This window comes from Oryzias latipes, chromosome 18 (assembly GCF_053564925.1).
Source record: "Oryzias latipes strain Hd-rR chromosome 18, Olatipes_Hd-rR_3.1".
In the NCBI taxonomy this organism is placed as follows: Eukaryota; Metazoa; Chordata; class Actinopteri; order Beloniformes; family Adrianichthyidae; genus Oryzias; species Oryzias latipes.
The window spans coordinates 782,823-804,845 of record NC_136254.1 but is presented as its reverse complement, the minus strand read 5'-3'; the positions used below and the strand labels follow the sequence as shown (position 1 = coordinate 804,845).

The window sequence follows — 22,023 nt, the reverse complement described above, 5'->3', positions numbered from 1 at the left end:
CCATCAGCAGCGATCATCATATCGGAGTAAAGAGCTGAGGAACGTCCACACTCCTGCTGTCACACATTTCTCCCCGTTAACCAAAACTGTGAGTTTGACAGTTGTCAGCCGAGCGCCATGGATGGAGTATTGATTCAAAAAGTCTGTATTAATATTTAAAACCCACATTTGGTGTCTTTTCATGCTTTGCTCTGCAAAGACTTCTCAACAGAAACGAATCAAAAAGAAGGTTTCTCTAAACTGCTGAGAGTTTTGGGTTTTTACTTGAATGTAGGAAATGAAGAAACCTGAAGGATCTGCTTCCCCCATGACATTCCAAGAACGTTGGTTTGTTTGCAGATACTTGATCTTTTTGTTGAGTCAGAGGACTAGCTGTTGTCTTCTGAACATGCAAACACCTACCCTGGAGGAGCATCCATGCGCTGTGCAGCGCTGCCTTTAGGAATCCGTCTATTATTTAGGACGATGTTCATTTGAAGACAGGAGTGCAGCACCGAGCAGACGCCCACAGCGTGAAGTTCTGTCATTGATGATGAGGCATCACAGCTTGGAGATTCCTTCCTGGTTCTGCAGTCGCATGAGGAGCAGCAGCTCCGTTGGTTTGGTTGCTGGCAGACTGCAGAGAGCAGACTCTGATCTTCCAGCTGGGGGGGGCCTAACCAGCCTGTCAAGGAATAAAAATCACAGTTATGGATCTGCCAACCGAGAGCCAGCTTTTGGTTTTTCCTCCATGTCAGATATGATCCATGACGGCTGTAGAACCTGAACCTCTGTACGGCCTCTTCTCTGCTTCTCAGAACTGTGTTTCCTGGTTATTGTAGTCCCTCCCTCATTCTTGTTTCCATGACAACTGACCCCTGTTTCCTCCATCAAACATTTCTGTGATACTCTGAAGCAGACGTTAACGACAGTGCCCTGCCTCTCATTAAAACGGTGTTATTGTCATTTAGACGAGCTTCATCCTGTTGTTACGCCTCAGTCAAAAGAAGGTGGGGGGGGGGGGGGGGTAACATACAGACAGAAGGTAAAACCAGAGAAATCACGATCTGAAGTGTTAATGAGCAGTAAATAGAAAAATAGAAACAAGTCAACAATATGAGGGGTAAATGTGTGTAAATGACGTCAGTTAAAGAAATGAACACAAGTTGGAAAACTGGAAAAAAGCTTGAAATGAAACCAGAAAGAAACTGGAGGAGCGGTTCTAAATAAAGTGCCAAAGGAAGGGTGGAAAGATGGTATCCATGCTTTACGCACAGCCTGGGGCTTTTGCCCCTGGTGGGGTCTCCCAGACCGGTCCTGGGGGAGGAGCCAGACGAAGATCGGATCAGAACCCCTTCATGAAAAGCTCCACCTCTTCCCACTTGTTTTTGTCCAGATGATGAAGCTAAAGCAGAGCATTGATACAGAACATTTATGTGACCGGAACTACTTTTTTAGGCGTGCATCACTTTTTATTCCACACCCAGCAGCCAATCAGAACTGAGTATTTACCCGGACCATGGTATCATTTTTGATAATGCATTAGCCTTTACTTAGTGTACAACTTGTTTTAAATTCTAAATTTACTACTTTCATTGCAGTTTTATTGATGCTATTTATAACTTCTGACAGTCTGTGTTTCTGCATTTTAAGCTAAAGTGAAGCAGAACCAAAACATTCTGAACAACGTTTTTGGGTTTTTAAGTGTTTGGTTAGATTATCACAGCATGACTGCTGTTTGTTTTTGGTTGGTTCCAGAGGGTTGTAGAAAAAAAATACACCACAAACAATACAGAATACAAATTACCAAGAAAAAAGAGTAATCATCAGAGATTTAAATCCCGTATTTTCTAATCCCATTCATCTCAGATTTTTATAACCCTAACCTAAAATAGCTTTAGAGGGAGCAGATTAAACAGAAATCTCTGATGCATTCATCTGCATTGTTCAACCCTGAAGAACCTCTGAGGAGCAAAAGGAAACATCTGCAGCTATGAGGCTGAGAAAGGCTGAGCGGGTCATTCTAGAGCGACCTGCAGGAGACTGAAGGCCTGTCTTTGGGTCCTCACATCACTTATGCACGACATTAGAATCCCCCCCCACTCAAATATGATTCTGAAGAAATAAAGAAATACAGCCCATATGAGCAAAGATGGAAAAAAACTGCTGGACTGGACGGAAAAGAGAAGAAAGAAGGAGAGAGAGAGGGATGTTAAAGATACTAAAGTATGGGGGGGGGTTAAAAAAGTTGGAGGATAAATAAGAAGTGGGAGGGGCCTAATTGTTGCTGGAGGTTTGTCATCGTTACTGTCAGGTGTAGGTCTTAGTCCAGTGGGCGGGGCCTGTCCACGCACAAATAAAACCTGAACCTGATGGAGAAAATCATCTCACTGTCATCAGCAGCAGGTCCAACAGTCCATCCATCCATGTCCGTGTTTTGGTGAACTGCCCGCTGAAACCCACTCCACCGTCACAGGAAGCAAGTTGAGCTAATATGTGGCTGTAAAATCAACGAATGGGGACAGACGGATGGGGTCCAGAACACCGCTGGTACCAGATCTGCAACGGTGGCCACAATCCTGCGAGAGCCTTGAGAAGACCAGGCCAACGCTGGACTCACTTCAGTGCCCCCCCCCCCCTGCCGTTGTGGCACATTGGAATTATGGCTTTGAACCTGACACTGCTAGTTTGGGGACCCCGGCGCTGCCGTCATGGAGCTTGGGCTGGTGTGGAGGTCCTACTGTGTCTTCTGGCTTCGCTGCTGGACTCGGCCAGACGAAGACTCCCAGCGTCTCCTGTACCGGTTTAAACCGGGGTTTAGATTGAGCGACCTGTCCACTGCTGCCTGGCTGGAGCTTGACCCGGGTACGTCTCTTCCTCGCCACCTGAAGCCTCAGCTTTATGACCCGCACCCACACCAGAGGAAGGCGCTGCCGTCTGCTGCGTGAGGCGGTGACCAGACCCTCAGACAAGCCAATTGGGGTTTATACGCCATAAACTCTGTGTCACTGAGTTCAGGAGATTCACTCCCAACAAACTGGAGTTTCATCTGGAACTACTACCTTCCTGCGAAGCCACTCGATGGGTCACGAAACAATAAAAACAGGAAATGTTGTGAATTGTTATCATCTCTTCACATTAGATACGGTAGGATTTTATTCACTGTGAGGCCTTAAATCTACAGAGCAGTATCTGACGGCCAACTCACAGAAGAGGACACACCCTGGCCTTGGTTGGGGTTAGGGTTGACCTATAGCCGGTCCGCCGTACCGTCCTCTGTTACATCAGACCACGGCTGTGAGTTTTAGTGATCCAGCAGGAAGCCTCGGGGAGAACTGCGAGGAAGCAGTTTATAAATGCTAAAGGCTGAAAGCTTTATTGATATTTGAAACAAGCTTCTGCTCAGATTGTATTTTGTTAGCATCTCGGTTTAAATGTATTTTTTTAGCTTCAAAGTGCTTTGAGTGGTTCAAACATTAAAAAATCCTGTTGTGTTTCTATAAACAGAGTTTGACGTCTGACAAAGCTATGACCCATCCTCTTTTGTGGGGAAGCTCCTGATTAGATTAGGAGGAAGGCTGAGGTTCAGAGACGCGATGAACTGAAGCCCACGTCCAGAAACACGGCCCGTCATACAAAAGAGCCGTGGAGACATGACGGCTCACGGAGCAGAAAAAAGGACGGCCTGTTCATCGGCGCAGAAAGATGGCCTTGTTGTGGAAGACCGTGGACTTCACCTCGCCTCCTCAGCGCTTCAAAGTGACAGTTGGACAGACAGACAAAGCCCTGCTGTTCTCTGGGTCTGCCAGACTCTGGTCGATGCTTGTTTTTGAAGAGGTTCGGATGCAGGGGGGGTCCAGTCCTTCCAGTACAGCTGCAGGTTACAAACAGTTTAACAGTCATGAGGGAGACGCTCCATGAACGGAGGACTTCACTTCCCATCCATCTTCATGATGAAGAAAACATTTGCCCTTCATTTTGAATGCAGCCTGTCCATCACTGTCAGCATGCATGAAGCAGGTCGTGAACTCAGGGGTCCTGGAGGAACTCAGGGGTCCTGGAGGAACTCAGGGGTCCTGGAGGAACTCAGGGGTCCTGGAGGAACTCAGGGGTCCTGGAGGAACTCAGAGGTCCTGGAGGAACTCAGGGGTCCTGGAGGAACTCAGGGGTCCTGGAGGAACTCAGGGGTCCTGGAGGAACTCAGGGGTCCTGGAGGAACTCAGAGGTCCTGGAGGAACTCAGAGGTCCTGGAGGAACTCAGAGGTCCTGGAGGAACTCAGGGGTCCTGGAGGAACTCAGGGGTCCTGGAGGAACTCAGGGGTCCTGGAGGAACTCAGAGGTCCTGGAACCTCCAAGCATTAGGCGTTCAATAAATGAGCCAACAATCAGGAGAAAGCCAACAGCAGAGTGTTGACTGTTGCTGTCAGCAGTCCGTTCCTCAGACAGATGAGTCGACTTAGTTTCTGAACTCAACTCCAGTTTCTAGCAAACACTTGTTTTTGTTGACACTCAGTACCAGTCCAAACTTTTACCTCACAAAAATGATCAGTTTTATTAAGGTTTAACCTCGGTGAAATTCTTTCAGATGCAGCGTTTCAAAGCCTAAAAGTAGACTTATTTTTGGCTTTCGAAGCAGACAGCAAAGAAAGAATTTCATTGTGCAGGGAAACCCGTTTCTTAATGTCCATATGACAATAAACCCTTTGAATCTTGAATGAAAACGATGAGTCAGCATTTCTGTTTCAACTGCTGGAAACCAGTTTTTATGACATTTGTCCAATTCTAGTTGATAAACTGATAATGTGATTATATGTCGTAATATAAGATGAAGGTATAGCATTTCCTTCCTCTCTGGGTCAAGTTACCGGAGGTTTTAATGCCTCATGAACCAAACTGACTTTGATCATTACACGACAGAATTTTAAACTGAACAGTTCTTTGGTTGTTTTTCAGGTAGGGATGAATACAGGATCTAGATATTCATACTGCTTTGAATGCTGCACTGAATGATTTAAACTTCATTCAAAAAAACAGAAGAACCAGCCTGAGGAGGTTTAAACTGCATCCAGTCTGGCGCCCCCTGCTGACAGAAACTGATCACTGCAGTTGTACAGAGGAGGGCGTTAGTGAGACACACTTGGATCAAACTCCGTTTTTGATGCCTCAAACCCTCAGACCGTGTGGCGTCCGTGACGTTCCTTTTCTAAAGGGGTTGCTTTGTGTCACAGTTCTCATAAACTTCTTTCCCGTCTTTCTGACTCATGGAAACTCAGCTCAAAGGCTCCAAACGTTTCCAAACTTTTTCCCGCTCCTAAATCTTTCTAACAATGACTTCACACTTTCAAGAGCCGAGGCGGCTCAGACGTTTGGTCAAGACGCCCTGAGAGGAAGTGGTTGTGAGTATGTGCTGTGCAAACATGTTGGGATTGAATCTTTGTTTGTGTGCACACACACCATTCATTGTCTCTTAGTTGCAACTTTCTGATTCTAGGTCAGTAGAAAAGACGTCTCTATTTTTGTCCACTTAATCCCCTTTAAGAATGCACACAGGCCTCCGTGTGTGTGTGTGTGTGTGTGTGTCTGTCAGCTGCAGTGTGTTAATACCTCCAGCACATTACACACTAATCCCAAACACTGTCGCGGGACCGTCCCGCCTCTCCTCCTGTACCTCCACTCCGCCGTGGCTCCCTCCAGCACACCCTGGATAGTTTTCATGCAGGGGCATTGTGGCCTCTTTGGGGGCACCCATGAGCTCAGGCATGGTGGTGGGAGCATCAGGACAGGTAAGCGGGGCTTCTTCTCTGTTGCTGACCTGGCGTTAGAGGCTTAGAGCTCTGCAGCACGTCGGGAACGACATGCAGGATGTGATCAATGCTTCAGGTGTGAACACACTGAGGAGTGTGACAAACCGAAACGGGGAAAGCTTCAGGAACAGGATCCTCTTCAGAAGTGTAACCCCCCCCTGCCAAACACTGTAACAGGTGTCTTTGCATTTTTCTGAAAGAACCTGAAAAAAACCCAACCAAAGTGGCTTTTCTTGTAAATCAAAGAGCATTTCTGATTTTGGCTTAGAGGCAAACGTTTGTAGGAAGCATTTCTGGGAAATTCTCCTTCCTGTTATCTCTGCCAAACTTTACCTCAGAAACCAGCCGCTGTGCCCCCCCACAGACCCTCTGTGCTCTCATGACCCTTTTTTGGACAGTTGGATGGTTTTGCCCTCTTTGTTTCTAACCTCTAATCCATCATAACCAGGATTCCCCGCTTCGTCTTTCCTCCTGGATTTAAATCCCACTCATTAGCGGTACAGGCTAACAGGCTAACAGGCTAACAGGCTAGTTAAGCAGGTTTTTGTGTTTGTGAACCAAACTAAGGCTCACATAAGTTCAGTGTGGAAGTAAAATACTACTGAAGTCCACGCTAAGTCCACCCTGAATATTGTTTTTGACCAAAGACTTGCAATGATAGTTGAAATGATTCAAATTAGGGCTGAAAACTCATGATATTAGTGATCAATACTGCGATGATGATATAACTTGCGATAAATGAACAAAAAGCAAAAACAACAAAAATATTTCCATTTCACTGCAACAGTTTAAATTAAATAAGTGTTAAAGTACCATATAAATGTTATTTTCCAAATGACCCTTGTTTAATTTTTAGGCCAACATCCAACATAAAAGCTCCATCTGATTGGTGCATGAAGGGATTTATTCAATTCATTAAATAGTTCAAGTTGCCATTAGATTGTTTTAGCACATTTAAGGTTTACCATTTATTCAGATTTTCACAGACATTTGTAACATGGACATTGCACAGCTTGAAATCGCAATAACGAACGGTGGTAATTGTGCAGGCCTGCTTCTAACCAGCAGGGGGCGCATCGACTTCTCTGAACTGTTTCCCAGAAAGTTCTGCAGCCTTTTTGAAAGCTCTGAAACGCTTCCTTCACGCTTCACTCAGCAGCTCGTGATGTTTCCTCCTAGTTTGTGGCTCCTCTTTAACCCTTGTGCTATCTTAGATGACCCCTCCCTCACATTCACGTGTTCTCCCTACCATGACAAAGGTGGGTATCCCTTATTCTATCCTAGACACTTTAGCATTGGGAGTTGGGTCATCTAGACCCACTAGACAGTGCTCTGAACCTTTTTTCTTCAATGATTTGTGATCTTCACTGGTGTCCATGGATTACATGAAATCTTTCCACCTTTATCCACCTTTGTCATGGTAGGGAGAACACCTCAATGGAAGGGGGGGTCATCTAAGATAGCACAAGGGATAAAAACACCCTTAGCTGTGGGGCTTAGAGGGGGGAGGAGCCACTGCACAGGTAAATCATCGGCTTCTCTGTTTGAACAACAGTGCAATGGTGAGAATATCCTTTATATCCTTTAAACTGAAGAGGGCCAGAGCTCCTCCCCCCATCATGCAGACCTTCTACAGGGGGGGGCCATGGTGAGCATCCTGACCAGCTGCATCACCGTGTGGTACGGAGCCTGCAACGCGTCCTGCCGGAAGACTCTGCAGCACATTGTGAGAACAGCTGAGAAGATCGTTGGTGTCCCTCTTACTGGCCCCTCGGACATTTACCGCTCCCGCCTCACTCGCAAAGCCATCAGGATTGCAGGGGACCCCTCACACCCATCCCAGAGACACTTCAACCTGCTGCCATCAGGGAGGAGGCTGCAAAGTCTGCAGGCCAGAACCAGCAGACTAAAAGACAGTTTCCTCCATCAGGCGATAAGGACACTCAACTCCCTCCCTGCCCTCCCCCCTCTGGCCCCTCCACTCCGTCCTACAAGCCCACACTGAAAACTTTCACAACAGTTCAGATCACCACCTTCACCAAAGACTGCCATCACTGACTCATCCACTTACTGTTCTCAGCACTGTTGTCACTTTAAACTGCCGCTTTAACCATCTCATTGCTCTCTGCACTGTTTAGACTACTGTTATTCTTCTTATTATTGCTGTCTTTTTATCTATTTTTTAAGTCGTTTATTTATTTATTTTTTATATGCTGCTTGCACTGTGGGGTGAGAGGAAAGCAATTTCATCTGTGCTGTATGTCTTTATGGATGCAGTACATTTGACAATAAAGCCGACTTTGACTTTGACTTTGACTTATTGTCATTCCATGCAGATGTGGAACAATCTAAAAGTGCATTTTGTGGACAGTCCAGCAGCAAATTCACAGATTCTGATAGGACAAGAAGAAGTTTATGATAAAAGTTGTGGAGGAAAGGATTATTCCAAAAAGGAAAACTATTCTTTCCTCAATAATTCTACCAGCCTCTGGCAAAAGAAAAAGAAAACGTTTTGAGTCTGTCAGACCTTGTCCCTGAACCAGTTCAAGCTTTGGTGAGACGGAGGACAAGGACGTTGTCTCCAAGGAGGACAGAGGTTGACCGCTGCTCCACTGCTGATGTGCTGGGGGGAGCACACGCTCCTTTTGATTGCTGACCCCCCGTGGTCTTCCACTTCTGCTGAAGTAACATTCTGCAAGATAAGGGTCTGTGATGGTGGTCGATCATGGGGTCTGTGATGGTGGTCCATCATGGGGTCTGTGATGGTGGTCCATCATGGGGTCTGTGATGGTGGTCTGCAATGGTGGTCCATCATGGGGTCTGTGATGGTGGTCTGCAATGGTGGTCCATCATAGGGGACTGTGATGGTGGTCCATCATGGGGTCCGTGATGGTGGTCCATCATGGGGTCTGTGATGGTGGTCTGCAATGGTGGTCCATCATGGGGTCTGTGATGGTGGTCTGCAATGGTGGTCCATCATAGGGGTCTGTGATGTTGGTCCATCATGGGGTCTGTGATGGTGGTCTGCAATGGTGGTCCATCATGGGGTCTGTGATGGTGGTCTGCAATGGTGGTCCATCATAGGGGTCTGTGATGTTGGTCCATCATGGGGTCTGTGATGGTGGTCTGCAATGGTGGTCCATCATGGGGTCTGTGATGGTGGTCCATCATGGGGTCCGTGATGGTGGTCCATCATGGGGTCTGTGATGTTGGTCCATAATGGGGTCTGTGATGGTGGTCTGCAATGGTGGTCCATCATGGGGTCTGTGATGGTGGTCCATCATGGGGTCCGTGATGGTGGTCCATCATGGGGTATGTGATGGTGGTCCATCATGGGGTCTGTGATGGTGGTCTGCAATGGTGGTCCATCATAGGGGTCTGTGATGTTGGTCCATCATGGGGTCTGTGATGGTGGTCCTTCAGAGGGGGTCCGTGATGGTGGTCCATCATGGGGTCCGTGATGGTGGTCCATCATGGGGTCTGTGATGGTGGTCTGGAATGGTGGTCCATCATGGGGGTCTGTGATGGTGGTCCATCATAAGGGTCTGCGATGGTGGTCTGCAATGGTGGTCCATCATGGGGTCTGTAATGGAGGTCCATCATAGGGGTCTGTAATGGTGGTCTGCAATGGTGGTCCATCATGGGGTCTGTAATGGTGGTCCATCATAGGGTCTGTGATGGTGGTCCATCATGGGGTCTGTAATGGTGGTCCATCATGGGGGTCTGTGATGGTGGTCCATCATAAGGGTCTGCGATGGTGGTCTGCAATGGTGGTCCATCATGGGGTCTGTAATGGAGGTCCATCATAGGGGTCCGTGATGTTGGTCTGCAATGGTGGTCCGTCATGGGGTCTGTAATGGAGGTCCATCATAGGGGTCTGTAATGGTGGTCTGCAATGGTGGTCCATCATGGGGTCTGTAATGGATGTCCATCATAGGGTCTGTGATGGTGGTCCATCATGGGGTCTGTAATGGTGGTCTGCAATGGTGGTCCATCATGGGGTCTGTAATGGTGGTCCATCATAGGGTCTGTGATGGTGGTCCATCATGGGGTCTGTGATGGTGGTCCATCATGGGGTCTGTGATGGTGGTCTGCAATGGTGGTCCATCATGGGGTCTGTGATGGTGGTCTGCAATGGTGGTCCATCATAGGGGACTGTGATGGTGGTCCATCATGGGGTCCGTGATGGTGGTCCATCATGGGGTCTGTGATGGTGGTCTGCAATGGTGGTCCATCATGGGGTCTGTAATGGTGGTCCATCATGGGGTCTGTGATGGTGGTCCATCATGGGGTCTGTGATGGTGGTCCATCATGGGGTCTGTGATGGTGGTCTGCAATGGTGGTCCATCATGGGGTCTGTGATGGTGGTCTGCAATGGTGGTCCATCATAGGGGACTGTGATGGTGGTCCATCATGGGGTCTGTGATGGTGGTCTGCAATGGTGGTCCATCATGGGGTCTGTGATGGTGGTCTGCAATGGTGGTCCATCATAGGGGACTGTGATGGTGGTCCATCATGGGGTCCGTGATGGTGGTCCATCATGGGGTCTGTGATGGTGGTCTGCAATGGTGGTCCATCATGGGGTCTGTGATGGTGGTCTGCAATGGTGGTCCATCATAGGGGTCTGTGATGTTGGTCCATCATGGGGTCTGTGATGGTGGTCTGCAATGGTGGTCCATCATGGGGTCTGTGATGGTGGTCTGCAATGGTGGTCCATCATAGGGGTCTGTGATGTTGGTCCATCATGGGGTCTGTGATGGTGGTCTGCAATGGTGGTCCATCATGGGGTCTGTGATGGTGGTCCATCATGGGGTCCGTGATGGTGGTCCATCATGGGGTCTGTGATGTTGGTCCATCATGGGGTCTGTGATGGTGGTCTGCAATGGTGGTCCATCATGGGGTCTGTGATGGTGGTCCATCATGGGGTCCGTGATGGTGGTCCATCATGGGGTATGTGATGGTGGTCCATCATGGGGTCTGTGATGGTGGTCTGCAATGGTGGTCCATCATAGGGGTCTGTGATGTTGGTCCATCATGGGGTCTGTGATGGTGGTCCTTCAGAGGGGGTCCGTGATGGTGGTCCATCATGGGGTCCGTGATGGTGGTCCATCATGGGGTCTGTGATGGTGGTCTGGAATGGTGGTCCATCATGGGGGTCTGTGATGGTGGTCCATCATAAGGGTCTGCGATGGTGGTCTGCAATGGTGGTCCATCATGGGGTCTGTAATGGAGGTCCATCATAGGGGTCTGTAATGGTGGTCTGCAATGGTGGTCCATCATGGGGTCTGTAATGGTGGTCCATCATAGGGTCTGTGATGGTGGTCCATCATGGGGTCTGTAATGGTGGTCCATCATGGGGGTCTGTGATGGTGGTCCATCATAAGGGTCTGCGATGGTGGTCTGCAATGGTGGTCCATCATGGGGTCTGTAATGGAGGTCCATCATAGGGGTCCGTGATGTTGGTCTGCAATGGTGGTCCGTCATGGGGTCTGTAATGGAGGTCCATCATAGGGATCTGTAATGGTGGTCTGCAATGGTGGTCCATCATGGGGTCTGTAATGGATGTCCATCATAGGGTCTGTGATGGTGGTCCATCATGGGGTCTGTAATGGTGGTCTGCAATGGTGGTCCATCATGGGGTCTGTAATGGTGGTCCATCATAGGGTCTGTGATGGTGGTCCATCATGGGGTCTGTGATGGTGGTCTGCAATGGTGGTCCATCATAGGGGTCTGTGATGTTGGTCCATCATGGGGTCTGTGATGGTGGTCCTTCAGAGGGGGTCCGTGATGTTGGTCCATCATGGGGTCTGTGATGGTGGTCCTTCAGAGGGGGTCCGTGATGGTGGTCCATCATGGGGTCTGTGATGGTGGTCCATCATAGGGGTCCGTGATGGTGGTCCATCATGGGGTCTGTAATGGTGATCTGCAATGGTGGTCCATCATGGGGTCTGTAATGGTGGTCCATCATAGGGTCTGTGATGGTGGTCCATCATGGGGTCTGTAATGGTGGTCTGCAATGGTGGTCCATCATTGGGTCTGTAATGGTGGTCCATCATGGGGTCTGTAATGGTGGTCCATCATGGGGTCTGTAATGGTGGTCTGTAATGGTGGTCCATCATGGGGTTTGTAATGGTGGTCCATCATGGGGTCTGTAATGGTGGTCCATCATAGGGTCTGCAATCAATCCTTTTTGATTGCTGACCCCCCGTGGTCTTCAACATCTGCTGAAGTAACGTTCTGGAAGATAAGGGTCTGTAATGGTGGTCCATCATGGGGTCTGTGATGGTGGTCCATCATGGGGTCTGTGATGGTGGTCCATCATGGGGTCTGTGATGGTGGTCTGCAATGGTGGTCCATCATGGGGTCTGTGATGGTGGTCTGCAATGGTGGTCCATCATAGGGGACTGTGATGGTGGTCCATCATGGGGTCCGTGATGGTGGTCCATCATGGGGTCTGTGATGGTGGTCTGCAATGGTGGTCCATCATGGGGTCTGTGATGGTGGTCTGCAATGGTGGTCCATCATAGGGGTCTGTGATGTTGGTCCATCATGGGGTCTGTGATGGTGGTCTGCAATGGTGGTCCATCATGGGGTCTGTGATGGTGGTCCATCATGGGGTCCGTGATGGTGGTCCATCATGGGGTCTGTGATGTTGGTCCATCATGGGGTCTGTGATGGTGGTCTGCAATGGTGGTCCATCATGGGGTCTGTGATGGTGGTCCATCATGGGGTCCGTGATGGTGGTCCATCATGGGGTATGTGATGGTGGTGCATCATGGGGTCTGTGATGGTGGTCTGCAATGGTGGACCATCATAGGGGTCTGTGATGTTGGTCCATCATGGGGTCTGTGATGGTGGTCCTTCAGAGGGGGTCCGTGATGGTGGTCCATCATGGGGTCCGTGATGGTGGTCCATCATGGGGTCTGTGATGGTGGTCTGGAATGGTGGTCCATCATGGGGGTCTGTGATGGTGGTCCATCATAAGGGTCTGCGATGGTGGTCTGCAATGGTGGTCCATCATGGGGTCTGTAATGGAGGTCCATCATAGGGGTCTGTAATGGTGGTCTGCAATGGTGGTCCATCATGGGGTCTGTAATGGTGGTCCATCATAGGGTCTGTGATGGTGGTCCATCATGGGGTCTGTAATGGTGGTCCATCATGGGGGTCTGTGATGGTGGTCCATCATAAGGGTCTGCGATGGTGGTCTGCAATGGTGGTCCATCATGGGGTCTGTAATGGAGGTCCATCATAGGGGTCCGTGATGTTGGTCTGCAATGGTGGTCCGTCATGGGGTCTGTAATGGAGGTCCATCATAGGGGTCTGTAATGGTGGTCTGCAATGGTGGTCCATCATGGGGTCTGTAATGGTGGTCCATCATAGGGTCTGTGATGGTGGTCCATCATGGGGTCTGTAATGGTGGTCTGCAATGGTGGTCCATCATGGGGTCTGTAATGGTGGTCCATCATAGGGTCTGTGATGGTGCTCCATCATGGGGTCTGTGATGGTGGTCTGCAATGGTGGTCCATCATAGGGGTCTGTGATGTTGGTCCATCATGGGGTCTGTGATGGTGGTCCTTCAGAGGGGGTCCGTGATGTTGGTCCATCATGGGGTCTGTGATGGTGGTCCTTCAGAGGGGGTCCGTGATGGTGGTCCATCATGGGGTCTGTGATGGTGGTCCATCATAGGGGTCCGTGATGGTGGTCCATCATGGGGTCTGTAATGGTGATCTGCAATGGTGGTCCATCATGGGGTCTGTGATGGTGGTCCATCATGGGGTCTGTAATGGTGGTCCATCATGGGGGTCTGTGATGGTGGTCCATCATAAGGGTCTGCGATGGTGGTCTGCAATGGTGGTCCATCATGGGGTCTGTAATGGAGGTCCATCATAGGGGTCCGTGATGTTGGTCTGCAATGGTGGTCCGTCATGGGGTCTGTAATGGAGGTCCATCATAGGGGTCTGTAATGGTGGTCTGCAATGGTGGTCCATCATGGGGTCTGTAATGGATGTCCATCATAGGGTCTGTGATGGTGGTCCATCATGGGGTCTGTAATGGTGGTCTGCAATGGTGGTCCATCATGGGGTCTGTAATGGTGGTCCATCATAGGGTCTGTGATGGTGGTCCATCATGGGGTCTGTGATGGTGGTCCATCATGGGGTCTGTGATGGTGGTCTGCAATGGTGGTCCATCATGGGGTCTGTGATGGTGGTCTGCAATGGTGGTCCATCATAGGGGACTGTGATGGTGGTCCATCATGGGGTCCGTGATGGTGGTCCATCATGGGGTCTGTGATGGTGGTCTGCAATGGTGGTCCATCATGGGGTCTGTAATGGTGGTCCATCATGGGGTCTGTGATGGTGGTCCATCATGGGGTCTGTGATGGTGGTCCATCATGGGGTCTGTGATGGTGGTCTGCAATGGTGGTCCATCATGGGGTCTGTGATGGTGGTCTGCAATGGTGGTCCATCATAGGGGACTGTGATGGTGGTCCATCATGGGGTCTGTGATGGTGGTCTGCAATGGTGGTCCATCATGGGGTCTGTGATGGTGGTCTGCAATGGTGGTCCATCATAGGGGACTGTGATGGTGGTCCATCATGGGGTCCGTGATGGTGGTCCATCATGGGGTCTGTGATGGTGGTCTGCAATGGTGGTCCATCATGGGGTCTGTGATGGTGGTCTGCAATGGTGGTCCATCATAGGGGTCTGTGATGTTGGTCCATCATGGGGTCTGTGATGGTGGTCTGCAATGGTGGTCCATCATGGGGTCTGTGATGGTGGTCTGCAATGGTGGTCCATCATAGGGGTCTGTGATGTTGGTCCATCATGGGGTCTGTGATGGTGGTCTGCAATGGTGGTCCATCATGGGGTCTGTGATGGTGGTCCATCATGGGGTCCGTGATGGTGGTCCATCATGGGGTCTGTGATGTTGGTCCATCATGGGGTCTGTGATGGTGGTCTGCAATGGTGGTCCATCATGGGGTCTGTGATGGTGGTCCATCATGGGGTCCGTGATGGTGGTCCATCATGGGGTATGTGATGGTGGTCCATCATGGGGTCTGTGATGGTGGTCTGCAATGGTGGTCCATCATAGGGGTCTGTGATGTTGGTCCATCATGGGGTCTGTGATGGTGGTCCTTCAGAGGGGGTCCGTGATGGTGGTCCATCATGGGGTCCGTGATGGTGGTCCATCATGGGGTCTGTGATGGTGGTCTGGAATGGTGGTCCATCATGGGGGTCTGTGATGGTGGTCCATCATAAGGGTCTGCGATGGTGGTCTGCAATGGTGGTCCATCATGGGGTCTGTAATGGAGGTCCATCATAGGGGTCTGTAATGGTGGTCTGCAATGGTGGTCCATCATGGGGTCTGTAATGGTGGTCCATCATAGGGTCTGTGATGGTGGTCCATCATGGGGTCTGTAATGGTGGTCCATCATGGGGGTCTGTGATGGTGGTCCATCATAAGGGTCTGCGATGGTGGTCTGCAATGGTGGTCCATCATGGGGTCTGTAATGGAGGTCCATCATAGGGGTCCGTGATGTTGGTCTGCAATGGTGGTCCGTCATGGGGTCTGTAATGGAGGTCCATCATAGGGGTCTGTAATGGTGGTCTGCAATGGTGGTCCATCATGGGGTCTGTAATGGATGTCCATCATAGGGTCTGTGATGGTGGTCCATCATGGGGTCTGTAATGGTGGTCTGCAATGGTGGTCCATCATGGGGTCTGTAATGGTGGTCCATCATAGGGTCTGTGATGGTGGTCCATCATGGGGTCTGTGATGGTGGTCTGCAATGGTGGTCCATCATAGGGGTCTGTGATGTTGGTCCATCATGGGGTCTGTGATGGTGGTCCTTCAGAGGGGGTCCGTGATGTTGGTCCATCATGGGGTCTGTGATGGTGGTCCTTCAGAGGGGGTCCGTGATGGTGGTCCATCATGGGGTCTGTGATGGTGGTCCATCATAGGGGTCCGTGATGGTGGTCCATCATGGGGTCTGTAATGGTGATCTGCAATGGTGGTCCATCATGGGGTCTGTAATGGTGGTCCATCATAGGGTCTGTGATGGTGGTCCATCATGGGGTCTGTAATGGTGGTCTGCAATGGTGGTCCATCATTGGGTCTGTAATGGTGGTCCATCATGGGGTCTGTAATGGTGGTCCATCATGGGGTCTGTAATGGTGGTCTGTAATGGTGGTCCATCATGGGGTTTGTAATGGTGGTCCATCATGGGGTCTGTAATGGTGGTCCATCATAGGGTCTGCAATCAATCCTTTTTGATTGCTGACCCCCCGTGGTCTTCAACATCTGCTGAAGTAACGTTCTGGAAGATAAGGGTCTGTAATGGTGGTCCATCATGGGGTCTGTGATGGTGGTCCATCATGGGGTCTGTGATGGTGGTCCATCATGGGGTCTGTGATGGTGGTCTGCAATGGTGGTCCATCATGGGGTCTGTGATGGTGGTCTGCAATGGTGGTCCATCATAGGGGACTGTGATGGTGGTCCATCATGGGGTCCGTGATGGTGGTCCATCATGGGGTCTGTGATGGTGGTCTGCAATGGTGGTCCATCATGGGGTCTGTGATGGTGGTCTGCAATGGTGGTCCATCATAGGGGTCTGTGATGTTGGTCCATCATGGGGTCTGTGATGGTGGTCTGCAATGGTGGTCCATCATGGGGTCTGTGATGGTGGTCCATCATGGGGTCCGTGATGGTGGTCCATCATGGGGTCTGTGATGTTGGTCCATCATGGGGTCTGTGATGGTGGTCTGCAATGGTGGTCCATCATGGGGTCTGTGATGGTGGTCCATCATGGGGTCCGTGATGGTGGTCCATCATGGGGTATGTGATGGTGGTGCATCATGGGGTCTGTGATGGTGGTCTGCAATGGTGGACCATCATAGGGGTCTGTGATGTTGGTCCATCATGGGGTCTGTGATGGTGGTCCTTCAGAGGGGGTCCGTGATGGTGGTCCATCATGGGGTCCGTGATGGTGGTCCATCATGGGGTCTGTGATGGTGGTCTGGAATGGTGGTCCATCATGGGGGTCTGTGATGGTGGTCCATCATAAGGGTCTGCGATGGTGGTCTGCAATGGTGGTCCATCATGGGGTCTGTAATGGAGGTCCATCATAGGGGTCTGTAATGGTGGTCTGCAATGGTGGTCCATCATGGGGTCTGTAATGGTGGTCCATCATAGGGTCTGTGATGGTGGTCCATCATGGGGTCTGTAATGGTGGTCCATCATGGGGGTCTGTGATGGTGGTCCATCATAAGGGTCTGCGATGGTGGTCTGCAATGGTGGTCCATCATGGGGTCTGTAATGGAGGTCCATCATAGGGGTCCGTGATGTTGGTCTGCAATGGTGGTCCGTCATGGGGTCTGTAATGGAGGTCCATCATAGGGGTCTGTAATGGTGGTCTGCAATGGTGGTCCATCATGGGGTCTGTAATGGTGGTCCATCATAGGGTCTGTGATGGTGGTCCATCATGGGGTCTGTAATGGTGGTCTGCAATGGTGGTCCATCATGGGGTCTGTAATGGTGGTCCATCATAGGGTCTGTGATGGTGGTCCATCATGGGGTCTGTGATGGTGGTCTGCAATGGTGGTCCATCATAGGGGTCTGTGATGTTGGTCCATCATGGGGTCTGTGATGGTGGTCCTTCAGAGGGGGTCCGTGATGTTGGTCCATCATGGGGTCTGTGATGGTGGTCCTTCAGAGGGGGTCCGTGATGGTGGTCCATCATGGGGTCTGTGATGGTGGTCCATCATAGGGGTCCGTGATGGTGGTCCATCATGGGGTCTGTAATGGTGATCTGCAATGGTGGTCCATCATGGGGTCTGTGATGGTGGTCCATCATGGGGTCTGTAATGGTGGTCCATCATGGGGGTCTGTGATGGTGGTCCATCATAAGGGTCTGCGATGGTGGTCTGCAATGGTGGTCCATCATGGGGTCTGTAATGGAGGTCCATCATAGGGGTCCGTGATGTTGGTCTGCAATGGTGGTCCGTCATGGGGTCTGTAATGGAGGTCCATCATAGGGGTCTGTAATGGTGGTCTGCAATGGTGGTCCATCATGGGGTCTGTAATGGATGTCCATCATAGGGTCTGTGATGGTGGTCCATCATGGGGTCTGTAATGGTGGTCTGCAATGGTGGTCCATCATGGGGTCTGTAATGGTGGTCCATCATAGGGTCTGTGATGGTGGTCCATCATGGGGTCTGTGATGGTGGTCCATCATGGGGTCTGTGATGGTGGTCTGCAATGGTGGTCCATCATGGGGTCTGTGATGGTGGTCTGCAATGGTGGTCCATCATAGGGGACTGTGATGGTGGTCCATCATGGGGTCCGTGATGGTGGTCCATCATGGGGTCTGTGATGGTGGTCTGCAATGGTGGTCCATCATGGGGTCTGTAATGGTGGTCCATCATGGGGTCTGTGATGGTGGTCCATCATGGGGTCTGTGATGGTGGTCCATCATGGGGTCTGTGATGGTGGTCTGCAATGGTGGTCCATCATGGGGTCTGTGATGGTGGTCTGCAATGGTGGTCCATCATAGGGGACTGTGATGGTGGTCCATCATGGGGTCTGTGATGGTGGTCTGCAATGGTGGTCCATCATGGGGTCTGTGATGGTGGTCTGCAATGGTGGTCCATCATAGGGGACTGTGATGGTGGTCCATCATGGGGTCCGTGATGGTGGTCCATCATGGGGTCTGTGATGGTGGTCTGCAATGGTGGTCCATCATGGGGTCTGTGATGGTGGTCTGCAATGGTGGTCCATCATAGGGGTCTGTGATGTTGGTCCATCATGGGGTCTGTGATGGTGGTCTGCAATGGTGGTCCATCATGGGGTCTGTGATGGTGGTCTGCAATGGTGGTCCATCATAGGGGTCTGTGATGTTGGTCCATCATGGGGTCTGTGATGGTGGTCTGCAATGGTGGTCCATCATGGGGTCTGTGATGGTGGTCCATCATGGGGTCCGTGATGGTGGTCCATCATGGGGTCTGTGATGTTGGTCCATCATGGGGTCTGTGATGGTGGTCTGCAATGGTGGTCCATCATGGGGTCTGTGATGGTGGTCCATCATGGGGTCCGTGATGGTGGTCCATCATGGGGTATGTGATGGTGGTCCATCATGGGGTCTGTGATGGTGGTCTGCAATGGTGGTCCATCATAGGGGTCTGTGATGTTGGTCCATCATGGGGTCTGTGATGGTGGTCCTTCAGAGGGGGTCCGTGATGGTGGTCCATCATGGGGTCCGTGATGGTGGTCCATCATGGGGTCTGTGATGGTGGTCTGGAATGGTGGTCCATCATGGGGGTCTGTGATGGTGGTCCATCATAAGGGTCTGCGATGGTGGTCTGCAATGGTGGTCCATCATGGGGTCTGTAATGGAGGTCCATCATAGGGGTCTGTAATGGTGGTCTGCAATGGTGGTCCATCATGGGGTCTGTAATGGTGGTCCATCATAGGGTCTGTGATGGTGGTCCATCATGGGGTCTGTAATGGTGGTCCATCATGGGGGTCTGTGATGGTGGTCCATCATAAGGGTCTGCGATGGTGGTCTGCAATGGTGGTCCATCATGGGGTCTGTAATGGAGGTCCATCATAGGGGTCCGTGATGTTGGTCTGCAATGGTGGTCCGTCATGGGGTCTGTAATGGAGGTCCATCATAGGGGTCTGTAATGGTGGTCTGCAATGGTGGTCCATCATGGGGTCTGTAATGGATGTCCATCATAGGGTCTGTGATGGTGGTCCATCATGGGGTCTGTAATGGTGGTCTGCAATGGTGGTCCATCATGGGGTCTGTAATGGTGGTCCATCATAGGGTCTGTTATGGTGGTCCATCATGGGGTCTGTGATGGTGGTCTGCAATGGTGGTCCATTATAGGGGTCTGTGATGTTGGTCCATCATGGGGTCTGTGATGGTGGTCCTTCAGAGGGGGTCCGTGATGTTGGTCCATCATGGGGTCTGTGATGGTGGTCCTTCAGAGGGGGTCCGTGATGGTGGTCCATCATGGGGTCTGTGATGGTGGTCCATCATAGGGGTCCGTGATGGTGGTCCATCATGGGGTCTGTAATGGTGATCTGCAATGGTGGTCCATCATGGGGTCTGTAATGGTGGTCCATCATAGGGTCTGTGATGGTGGTCCATCATGGGGTCTGTAATGGTGGTCTGCAATGGTGGTCCATCATTGGGTCTGTAATGGTGGTCCATCATGGGGTCTGTAATGGTGGTCCATCATGGGGTCTGTAATGGTGGTCTGTAATGGTGGTCCATCATGGGGTTTGTAATGGTGGTCCATCATGGGGTCTGTAATGGTGGTCCATCATAGGGTCTGCAATCAATCCTTTTTGATTGCTGACCCCCCGTGGTCTTCAACATCTGCTGAAGTAACGTTCTGGAAGATAAGGGTCTGTAATGGTGGTCCATCATGGGGTCTGTGATGGTGGTCCATCATGGGGTCTGTGATGGTGGTCCATCATGGGGTCTGTGATGGTGGTCTGCAATGGTGGTCCATCATGGGGTCTGTGATGGTGGTCTGCAATGGTGGTCCATCATAGGGGACTGTGATGGTGGTCCATCATGGGGTCCGTGATGGTGGTCCATCATGGGGTCTGTGATGGTGGTCTGCAATGGTGGTCCATCATGGGGTCTGTGATGGTGGTCTGCAATGGTGGTCCATCATAGGGGTCTGTGATGTTGGTCCATCATGGGGTCTGTGATGGTGGTCTGCAATGGTGGTCCATCATGGGGTCTGTGATGGTGGTCCATCATGGGGTCCGTGATGGTGGTCCATCATGGGGTCTGTGATGTTGGTCCATCATGGGGTCTGTGATGGTGGTCTGCAATGGTGGTCCATCATGGGGTCTGTGATGGTGGTCCATCATGGGGTCCGTGATGGTGGTCCATCATGGGGTATGTGATGGTGGTGCATCATGGGGTCTGTGATGGTGGTCTGCAATGGTGGACCATCATAGGGGTCTGTGATGTTGGTCCATCATGGGGTCTGTGATGGTGGTCCTTCAGAGGGGGTCCGTGATGGTGGTCCATCATGGGGTCCGTGATGGTGGTCCATCATGGGGTCTGTGATGGTGGTCTGGAATGGTGGTCCATCATGGGGGTCTGTGATGGTGGTCCATCATAAGGGTCTGCGATGGTGGTCTGCAATGGTGGTCCATCATGGGGTCTGTAATGGAGGTCCATCATAGGGGTCTGTAATGGTGGTCTGCAATGGTGGTCCATCATGGGGTCTGTAATGGTGGTCCATCATAGGGTCTGTGATGGTGGTCCATCATGGGGTCTGTAATGGTGGTCCATCATGGGGGTCTGTGATGGTGGTCCATCATAAGGGTCTGCGATGGTGGTCTGCAATGGTGGTCCATCACGGGGTCTGTAATGGAGGTCCATCATAGGGGTCCGTGATGTTGGTCTGCAATGGTGGTCCGTCATGGGGTCTGTAATGGAGGTCCATCATAGGGGTCTGTAATGGTGGTCTGCAATGGTGGTCCATCATGGGGTCTGTAATGGTGGTCCATCATAGGGTCTGTGATGGTGGTCCATCATGGGGTCTGTAATGGTGGTCTGCAATGGTGGTCCATCATGGGGTCTGTAATGGTGGTCCATCATAGGGTCTGTGATGGTGGTCCATCATGGGGTCTGTGATGGTGGTCTGCAATGGTGGTCCATCATAGGGGTCTGTGATGTTGGTCCATCATGGGGTCTGTGATGGTGGTCCTTCAGAGGGGGTCCGTGATGTTGGTCCATCATGGGGTCTGTGATGGTGGTCCTTCAGAGGGGGTCCGTGATGGTGGTCCATCATGGGGTCTGTGATGGTGGTCCATCATAGGGGTCCGTGATGGTGGTCCATCATGGGGTCTGTAATGGTGATCTGCAATGGTGGTCCATCATGGGGTCTGTAATGGTGGTCCATCATAGGGTCTGTGATGGTGGTCCATCATGGGGTCTGTAATGGTGGTCTGCAATGGTGGTCCATCATTGGGTCTGTAATGGTGGTCCATCATGGGGTCTGTAATGGTGGTCCATCATGGGGTCTGTAATGGTGGTCTGTAATGGTGGTCCATCATGGGGTTTGTAATGGTGGTCCATCATGGGGTCTGTAATGGTGGTCCATCATAGGGTCTGCAATCAATCCTTTTTGATTGCTGACCCCCCGTGGTCTTCAACATCTGCTGAAGTAACGTTCTGGAAGACAAGGGTCTGTAATGGTGGTCCATCATA

General features: G+C 51.0%; 1 protein-coding gene across 9 annotated transcripts in view; it reads left to right on the top strand.

Annotated features, from left to right (window-relative positions):
- ank2b (ankyrin 2b, neuronal) overlaps positions 1-22,023 on the top strand; it is a 181,815-nt gene that overhangs the window by 39,028 nt on the left and 120,764 nt on the right. The window contains exon 1 of one of the 9 annotated variants that reach the window (XM_078936526.1): positions 5,647-5,762. The exons of the other annotated variants lie outside the window; for them this stretch is intronic. Coding sequence (XP_078792652.1) covers positions 5,727-5,762 — 36 coding nt within the window. The 5' untranslated portion in view covers positions 5,647-5,726. Of the gene's footprint in view, positions 1-5,646; positions 5,763-22,023 lie in introns of those variants that run through there. 9 annotated transcript variants of the gene reach the window in all.